At 36.7% G+C, this 10,327-nt stretch overlaps 1 protein-coding gene across 1 annotated transcript in view; it reads left to right on the top strand.

The window, feature by feature from the left end:
- LOC107726471 (cyclic AMP-dependent transcription factor ATF-6 alpha-like) overlaps positions 1 to 10,327 on the top strand; it is a 41,304-nt gene that overhangs the window by 3,847 nt on the left and 27,130 nt on the right. Inside the window, exon 7 of the mRNA XM_016536066.1 lies at positions 2,321 to 2,502. Coding sequence (XP_016391552.1) covers positions 2,321 to 2,502 — 182 coding nt within the window. The remainder of the gene's footprint in view (positions 1 to 2,320; positions 2,503 to 10,327) is intronic.

The following is a 10,327-nucleotide window of genomic DNA, read 5'->3' as shown; positions in this document are numbered from 1 at the left end:
TTTTTTATTTATTTAACCACTGTATTTATAATTAACACAATTTATTGAGACAAACAACAACAAAAAATTTTAACAATCAAACACAATAAAAATTAAACAAATATCTAATTTCTAATGTTTTATATGCAGATTAAATAGGTCTTTATTGTATAGGTCTAATTGTCTCCCGAGGCCACAGGAGGGCGCCATGAGCAAAATAATGCAACTCATTTAGCAAGTAACTCTATAAAAACGTGCATTGTCTAAATTAACTCATAAAAATCAAATATAATTTCGTAAATTGCAAAAAAGTATTTATATACTGCTTAATCCAAAGAGTCGAAGCGCCATTCACACAGACTGCATTTAAAAACATATGAGACGCAGTGAAAAGGAATAAACCTCCACAAATTCGTGACGTGTTTTCAAAAAGTTTCAACTGTTTTAACTTTGCATGGCTTTCTATACATCTCTTGTGTGAGACGCGAGACGCGCTGAATATGCGTTTTGTGTGAATGGCTTGGTTTCAGTTTTAACCCATTCAAGATCTTCTCCGCATTGAGCTTCTATATTTCTCTAATATTTTGAATGCATAACACAGCAGCGGCGCATCTCATTTGTTATGACTAACAAAACATTAAAATGCAACAACGTCACTTACATCATTATCACCGCATCTCGCGCGCTACCTGATGCACACCTAACATTCAAATGCAAATGTTTTATTCACAATCTCCTCATCACAGGCAGGCACAGCACTCATTTCAGCATGTGTTCGTGTTTGTGTGTGCTGTCTGCGTCACTCATAGCACATGCCTATATCGTGCGCTATATCGAAAAATTTTTCTATCGATATCGAAGAAGGTGTACCGTCGATAAATATCGATACCGTTTTATCGCCCAGGCCTAGTAGAGTCTGCCTTGTAGCTTGCCCTAGAAAAAACAGAATGGAAGTAGATATGAAGGACCTGCCTGACTGAGTTATTGAACCGCCAATCACTCTTTGATTTCTTGACGCTTGTTTTTATGTGACATTTAGCGGTGGGTAATTGACCAATATGTATCAAAAGTGTTAGTTGTAGCAAGTAAGCTAGCTATCCTTGCATATTTGCTTCAAACAAAATATTTTATCTTAAAAAATATTCAGTGCCATGAGGTCTGTGAACTTTGGGAGTTGCTTTATTAAATGAGAAATATTTTCTTTAATATTATGTGCAAAGACATGGTAACTATAGTACCATAATAACAAAATACTAATAAGATTCATTACATTTTTATAATAAAAAAAAACAAAAACAAAAAAATTATATATGCGTGTATGTAAAAATATAAAATTATATATAAATTATAAAATAAAATGCATACACTATTTTATTCATTTGGAATGTTCTTAGGGCGACTGCTAATTACTCTATTTGTATTTAAATTAGTGCATTCATTCTTACTATAGAAGTCAATCTTGATTTATTGTGATTGAACACAGTAGGAAAAAGATTTCTGAGTTCTCTGATGAAATGGGTGACGTTTAATGTCTTGAGTGTTTTAAATGCCATAGGGCTGTCAGGAATCAGCTAGCTTCAGTATCCGTTTCCTCATGCGTAGTATAAACACTTACCTCACACACCTGAAAACACAAGTGGAGCAGAAGGCAAGAGCAGCCTGAATTCAAATCTTATCCTGTACACTTATCTGAAACACTAGAGACTTGATTTTACAAATCACTGTACTCCAGTGTGTCCAAACAATCACTTCTCACTCAATATTTTGAGAACTGTGTGACCGGTTTCTCAGAATAAGGTCTTGTGTCTCTGTACAGTTTGGTTTAAAAATGTTACGTCACACAAAGCACTACACTATTTTTCTTGTTTTCTTAGTAGGAGCCTTTTGTGAAAAGAGAGAACTGCCACAAGCTGCTTATATATCTATTGAATCCATATGTGTGAAACATTGTGGAAGTGCACTTTGAACTGATTGCGTTCTGCTACAGTAATTATTTTCTGGCTAACCGCAGAGTTTTGATGTGAGGTTAATTGTAAAGTCAGTTGGTGGCTGAGAGAATGAAAGTTGCTCGGAATTTGTTTGTCCATGTTTTCTGGAGGTGACGTGTTTGGGTCTGGGTGAAGGATGGTGCTTAGCTCAACTGTTTCCTTTGTGATTCAAACAGTTTTTCTCTCCTTATTATTATTAAACCAGTTTGTGCTGTGAAAACTTTACTTTCAGAGTCTTAGGATTAATGATATGTAAAATCTGTAAAAGTGAAGAAATATAGCAACAAGTTGGACTCAACACATCTCTTAATTTGAATGGTGAAATGTTTAAACAGTGTATGTTTCTCTTGCAGGTCAGCGAATGCTGCTATCTCAGCCTACTCGGGTTGTCCAAATTCAGACGCCTCAGGCGGTGCCCACGCATGTAGTCACCGTGCCAACACTGACTCAGGACAGATCCATCTCTGTTGTTGGCCCGGTAACAGCATCTCCTGTGGTCGCCATGACAATGCAGAATTCCACCCCTGAGGATGATGTAAGTTTCTACACAAATGCAAAAACACTTTGGGTGCGTCTCAGTCAGCTCCCTAGTTCAGCAATCAGGGCACTGATCAGGGAGTCGGCCATTTTAAGGGCCGTCTCATTCACGAAATCCTTCCAGTGCACTGGAACATTCGCTCCCTGAAAAATCCCACAATGCACTGCAAAAACTAGGGAGCATCGATGCATACTATGCTCCCTTACCGAAAATTACGTCACATTTCCGAAGCGCGAAACTAAACCACACGAGCCAACTCTGATTTGAAAAGAAAAAAGTTTTTTTTTTATTTTTTTTTTTTTTTTTTATATATTTCAGCATAAACACACATCGCTAGACAGGTAATGAACACATCTAGTTAACATTTATAATTAATATTCGGCTGAAATGTTGTAACATGTAACAGTTCAATGTGTTTAAAGAGAATAAAAAAAAATATCAAAAAGAGATTGGTCCTTCCTGTTGTTGATTAATTCCAACGGTGATATTCTACAATGTTGTCCAATGTAGTCATGTCGCTGGAAATTGAGTAATCACTGTCCCAATTCATGCACACGATATACTGATTCATGAGCTCAGGAGCTAGGGAGCTGATTGAGATGCACCCTTTGTCAAGATGATCCTTTCATTTGGTATTAAAATGGTTAAGGGAGCTTTTGATGTAGTTTGTGATTTCTAAATCATCACTGCATATGGTTCCAGTCAGCTGTCATTCAGCTAATTCCAACGGAGTTCAACTGGCTTAGTTTTGATATTTTTAGCAGCAGTGCTAATGTGCTGACAGCTTGCATTTCTTCAATTTTAGACTGCACCATCTCTGAGAAGTTGTGTAAGATTGCTAAGCCAAGTCATTCATCTCAACTCACCAACTAGTTGTTTTAAAAAAATGTACACTACAGTTCAAAAATTTGCATTTGGTAAGATTGTTTTAATGTAAAGAAATCTCTTATGCTCACCAAGTCTGCTTCTGTTTGTTCAAAAATACAGTAAATGTTGTGGAATATTTTTGTTTTTTCAAATTTAAAATATTAATGTATTTATTCATGTGAAGGAATAAATGTTGTATTTTTGTTAAAGGTGCACTAAGTGATTTTTGAAAAACGCTTTTGACCACTGTGTCAGGCCGAGTCCCAAAACAAACTCGCAGCCAATCAGCAGTAAGGGGCGTGTCTAGTAATGATGGGGAGAAGAGACCGCTCAGTGAGTGCGCAGGACGGATATTAGCTGATATTAGCAGATCGACTATAGATAGCGAGAGATGGCAGAAAAAGAAAAAAAAAGGACCATTTCGGAGGAACAAAACATTAAAAAGAAGGGTTACGATCAGGCAAGAGGTAGGACCGTGTAAATATTGGAGCAGCTTTCCAGCGATGGAGAAAACTCAAGGAGCGGAAGGGAATCGGACACTGAGGTTGCTTTGTTTCTTCTTGATCGGTGAGTTATGTTGATTTTGCTTTTTCACACAACTTTTCTGTGTTGGCTTTTGCTTGAATATGCTGCGGCCAGAAGGCATAGCATATTCCGCCATCGTCGCTGCCAGAGTTGTGAACGTACGTGTGGGGTGGAGTTATCAAAATAGGGGCGAGGTCCTGCTGGGGTATGGGCGTGTTTGTTTTGGTGCTTTCAAATATCAACATCGTTTGGCAAAAATCGCTTAGTGCACCTTTAAGCAATTTTAATAAAAAAAAAAGTGTAACCTTTGAATGGTAGTTAGGGTTGCACGATTATGACAAAAATCATAATTGTCGATTATTCCCTTGAAATTGTAATTGCGATTATTAATTACGATTATCACAATTTACATTGAATGATGTTTATACCATTGTTTGATGCAACTGCATGCCGCATTTTTATATGAAAATAAACAAGCTGAAAACACTCTAACTGAAAAACCTTTAGTGCTTTTCTATAGTATTAAGCCTCAAATGCCAACTATACATCGGATTGGTTTCTTCTTTAAATGATAAAAAAAAGTAAAAATATGAATGGTATTATAATGTTATACTAAAACTAAAACTAAAACTATGGAAAAACCCTTAAGATAACATGTAGAAAGAAAAAAACATATCTTAAGCGTGCAGAATAACATAAATGGACGTTGAACGATTATGTAATTGTGGCATCCATAATTGTAATTGCGATTTAGAAATTCGATTAATTGTGCAGCCCTAATGGTAGTGTACTGGTAGTTTTGCACATCCCTGTTTAGTATGCACTTCTCCAATTTCCAGATCTGCACCAAAACAAGAGCTGCTATAAGGATATAGTTTTTCAGAAAGCCAGATGTTTGACAGTGAATGTAAAAGACTTGGTGGTATTCCACATAAAATTAGTTTTTGGTGTCGAATAACCTGTGAAATACAGAGACCAGAAGAGCAGCAATTTTGTTGGCAATGGACTGATGTACAAGCCAACATGATTTGCCTTGTAGATTTGATGGGTTTGCAGTCATAATAATCTCTGTGCAAACATTCATTGAAGTGTTTGCAAATATTTAAGTTTTATAGCAATAACTTTTGATTGGCCTCATTGTGAATGATCTGTAATAATCTTCAAGAGGAATTTTAAATATCAGCTATCAGTGAAGTTATTGCTACAAAAACATGCTCTTATCCGGGGTACCTTGTTACAGAACATTTTTGGCCTGATAATTCACTTTGAATTTTAAATTGATTGACATTCCCAAAAAGTGTGACTGCTGTACTTTCCACATTGCTCTGTTTGTTTGGGTGTCTAGACATGGCAACATTGGCTTGACCAATAGCATGAGTTTGCAGTTGGACTTCCTGTTTTTCTGTACAGTAGAATGGGGTGATTTGGAAACCTGTTTGATAATATTTATTGTTTAAGGGTCCGTTCACATATCGCGTCTTTTGCGCGCTCAAGTTCGTTATTTCAAATGTAGACACGTGGCAGGCGCGCTCATAATGGAAGCGACGACGCGCTCATTTTTTCCAGGCGCGTCCGCGCCGCATCGAGATAAACACATTTCAACTTTTCAGAATGCCGCAAGCGCACCGCGGGTCATGTGACAAGAACCAACCAATCAGCTTCATCCTTTCCCGTAACAACATTGAAAGCTCAGCCAAGATGAAGGAACAGCTGATCATAGCTGTACAGGGATAGCCATTTTAAAATAAATTTAGTAGTAGAGCTACTGCAAGCGATTTTTAGTGCTGCAAATCCATTTATCCTTTGCTGAAACTTCCGTGTCTTCATGGAGAGCGCAGGTCATGGTTGCTTAGCAACGGCAGACGCCTCCGGAGCGCAAGCGCCCGAACGCTTTGGAAAAAAGCAGAAAGCGGCGCGCCTAGCGTTTTCCACGCGTTTTTAGGCGCGACATGTGAACAGCCCCTAATAGTGCTAGTTGTGTGAATTACACACTGCGACTTTAAATAAATATGGAGAACAGGAAAGATAGAAAGGGAACCTGAATTACCATGGATCTGGTCTTACTTTGATAGTATTTACTCATCAAATGGTTTCTTAATCAAAAGCATGTGTTCTTCCAGATGTGTTGTCCTGACATCAGCAAAAAGCCCTACGCAGATGTGAAAAATTAGATTGTTTATAGTTGAGAGAGGAGGAGGAGGGGGTGTTATGGTAGAAATAGGAGAGACACACATTAGGATCTCTAGGTGAGAAGAGGACATATAGTAAGGATGACGTTGGATAAAGAGGCAAAGCAGGGACCCGTTACATATTGTATCAAATTGAGTGTTGCATTTAAAACATGGCCTAAATTAACATGCAGTACCATATTGATGTATTTAAATATTTACATGATGCTTACATTTAAAAATATTTTTTTTACAAAAAATAATTTGAGGTTAAACAGTAATTGGTAAACTCCTGCAGTACTGCTGTGGACTCCCTAGGGGTCATGAAGCTCTTGTTGTATACCCCTTTTCTTTAGGATTTGGCAGTGATAGTAATTGTAGATTTCTGAAAAATCATGTGACAAATACAGCTTTGTCATCACAGGAATAAATTATGTTTTAAAATATATGAAAACAGAAAGCAGTTATTTTAAATTGTAGTAATATTTCACAATATTATTGTTTTTACTGTTAGTATCAATCCCTGTTTCCTTAGCAACAGACCAACAGTGAGCTCATGCTCTCATCATTTTCCATTAAAGTATTTGTTCCGACATACTGTAGATTCAACTGACCTTAGATTAATTAAATAGAGTTCAGGATTAGTCTCAAATTCCTGTGCATTTAGTGCCGTCTTTTCCACTTTTGGGGTTATTACAGCTTTCATTCCCAGTTCTTTTCAATTTCCAAGTTCTCTGAATTAAAAAAAAAAAAAAAACAGCACCTGTGTGTACATAATTTGGTTCATTTGTAGGTTGGGTGGCATTGATTAGGAGAGAACGGTGAGGGAGCGGACCTCCATAGAAGTACTGATAAACACAGGCGATCACTGGGTAATGTCAGAAATCACTGCTTAACATCAGACTTTTTAACTTCAGTTGTGTGAGAAATCACAGTCAGCCAGATAAAACCCCTCTCAAATATTTTTATGTTTAAGTCAACAGCATAGTTGTTACACTGTGAAATGTTGATTTTTTTCAGTTTTACTCATCGTTTTTGTCTTTTAATTAATGTGTGACTTAAATTTAGTCAATCATCATGTTTGTTGACACATGGCATATACTAAATTTAGTCAACAAATATAATGGTTCTTTTAGCGACTGTCTAAAATGACACAAATTTTCAAAAATGTAGTCATGTATAAACATTGGTTTAATCATTTTTATACAGCATATGAAAACTGAGCTCCTGAAATATGAGCATACTGAAGTATTTGCTATTTTTAAGACTTTTTTGTAAATTCTTCTTGCTTTGTGTATTAGCTTCTAGCTTATTAATTTTACATGTTTTTAAGACTATTAAGGATATTAAAATATGTATATTGAATGTATTTGTATATTCATCATATACATCGGTATTCAGATATTTTTTGTGTTGTGTCCTTGTAGTGTTATTTTTTTTTCTCATCATTTGACAACAGTATGTTTTAATTAAAATAATTTAAGTATCATAATGATGCATTTTAATTATAATGATTCATCTTCATTATCATTGACTGGTCAGTACATGGTAATTCATTGTACCACCTATTTGGGGATATAGGGGCAGTCGTGGCCTAATTGTTAGAGAGTCTGACTTGTAACCCAAAGGTCGCAGGTTCGAGTCTCGGGAGTGAATGACCAGCGCTCTCTTCCACCCTCAATACCACGACTGAGGTGAGACCCTTGAGCAAGGCACCGAACCCCCAACTGCTCCCCGGGCACTGCAGCAAAAATGGCTGCCCACTGCTCCGGGTGTGTGTTCATGGTGTGTGTGTGTTCACTGCTCACTGCTGTGTGTGTGCACTTGGATGGGTGAAATGCAGAGCACAAATTCCAAGTATGGGACACCATACTTGGCTACCCGTCACTTTCACTTCACTTCACTTAACTTTACATCTCAATAATTATGTAGCACTTGGAGGCACTTTGAAGGCATATGGCAGAAAAAAATTAGTTTATAGCAACAGTTATTGTCTCCATATACACCAGTGGTTTCCTTGTAAAAATCCACATCATCTTTGCATGTTGCAATTCTGCATGTTTCAGATTTTATTGTAGTCTGTCATTATAAATCGCCTGATGTAATTTTAGAAATATCAAATTCTCCAAAATAAGTTTCAAATGTAGACATAAATGCTGTGTTTGGAGTTGTGAATTGGCTTTAAAGTGTAAAAAATATCTAATGTGTTTAATATGCAAGCAACGACTCTGCTAGATGGATCTGGCATTAAGGGGAATATGAAAGACTCGCCTCTGTAGCCTCAGCGTCTGTTGGCTTTCAGAAAAAAAACTATTTAGCAGAGCGCAGCCACATCTTCACTCTCTCTCCTGCTTCTGATTTGTCCTTTATTCTGAGCTCCAGACACTTGGTTGGGGTATTGTACTCCTACGTGGCAAACACACACACACATGCTCATGCGTGAACCCTCAAACTCAAGCAGGACACTCTCTGCAGCAAAGAGAAAGGGAAAAATGGAGTGATGCTTTTATGCATTTCATACATCTTATGTAATCGGGCTCAAGGATGAGGATTTTTTTTCCCTGCTTGTAGGATCATGTACACACATACAGTGGGTACGGAAAGTATTCAGACCCCCTTAAATTTTTCACTCTTTGTTATATTGCAGCCATTTGCTAAAATCATTTAAGTTAATTTTTTTTCCTCAATGTACACACAGCACCCCATATTGACAGAAAAACACAGAATTGTTGACATTTTTGCAGATTTATTAAAAAAGAAAAACTGAAATATCAAATGGTCCTAAGTATTCAGACCCTTTACTCAGTATTTAGTAGAAGCACCCTTTTGATCTAATACAGCCATGAGTCTTTTTGGGAAAGATGCAACAAGTTTTTCACAACTGGATTTGGGGATCCTCTGCCATTCCCTCTTGCAGATCCACTCCAGTTCTGTCAGGTTGGATGGTAAACGTTGGTGGACAGCCATTTTTAGGTCTCTCCAGAGATGCTCAATTGGGTTTAAGTCAGGGCTCTGGCTGGGCCATTCAAGAACAGTCACAGAGTTGTTGTGAAGCCAAAGTCGACTTTTATGTGATGAAAGTCGAGTCGAAGTCGACTAGTTGCTGATGACGTCATTAATGAACAAATAAGTCTGGAGCTGTGACAAACACCTTGTGCACAGCTATGGCATATGACACAGCGCTGCCCACATGGCTATTGCTCCTATAACACCTCATTTTTATCAGTTCTTTTGTCTTTGAGTCGTTATATTTCTCACAGATTTCTGCTCGTTCTAAATCAGATACAGATAAAGTAGCACAGTAAAGATTACATTCATATCAAAAATAAAGGGGATAAAAATCTTTTGTTGAAAGCAGTTGAATGCCTTTTTAGCACCATTTTAAACTTGGTTTAAATTTAAATTCAGTATTTGCTTGCATTCATTGTGTGTAATTATGCGAGTATTTTTAAAAAAGGATGTAGGCCTAAGTTATTAACTTTTTTAATTTCTTATTTAAAAAATTTAGTGTTTAATCATGTCTAAATATTTATTCAAATGAAGAACTTAAAAAAAATTAAGCAGGTATGACCTGCAATATTCTAGATATATTTAGTAAAGAGCCATACAGGTACCTAGTGGGTAAACCATACAAATGAAAATGATTTTTTTTCTGACCACAAAATGACTCTAATTTGCATCGTTGCATTGGAATTTAAAACCCTTTTCTCTATTTTAACCTTAAATACTACACTAATTGTAATAGACATATTAGAACAAATATTTTAAGTCATTAATGGACCATAATTATTGCACATAGTATTTAGTACCAAAAGATATCCTCAAAATATTAAATCAATATTATTGAACTAAAATATACAACACTTATTTAACTGAAAAATAGTTAAGCTGTATGGTCACATTAGTAAGCAAGACCTGAGGGTTAAGAAAACCATATTAATTTTGCCTCTCCTTCACTCTCCAGAATAAAATGATACTGTAAATGTAATCATCGACATAATAATCAATGCATAATATACTGTAAAGTTTACAAAAAATTGCTGCAAATACCTGTATAATGAAGCTGTCGTCTATCCTACGTATACCCATTCAACTGTATTGTCATCGCTGGTTTGTTTGGAGATCTCTATGGATCACGTGACTGCACGGCAGGTGCCGGCGAAATTAAAGGTGGACTAAGCGATTTTTCAAAAACACTTTAGAAAAGTGATTCGGGCCGAGCAGCAAAACAAGCTTGTAGCCAATCAGCAGTAAGGGGCGTG

This window comes from Sinocyclocheilus rhinocerous, unplaced genomic scaffold, assembly GCF_001515625.1.
Source record: "Sinocyclocheilus rhinocerous isolate Xijiao unplaced genomic scaffold, SAMN03320098_v1.1 scaffold605, whole genome shotgun sequence".
Lineage (NCBI taxonomy): Eukaryota > Metazoa > Chordata > Actinopteri > Cypriniformes > Cyprinidae > Sinocyclocheilus > Sinocyclocheilus rhinocerous.
Note: the sequence above shows the minus strand (reverse complement) of the source record. Positions and strands in the feature narration are given on the sequence as shown.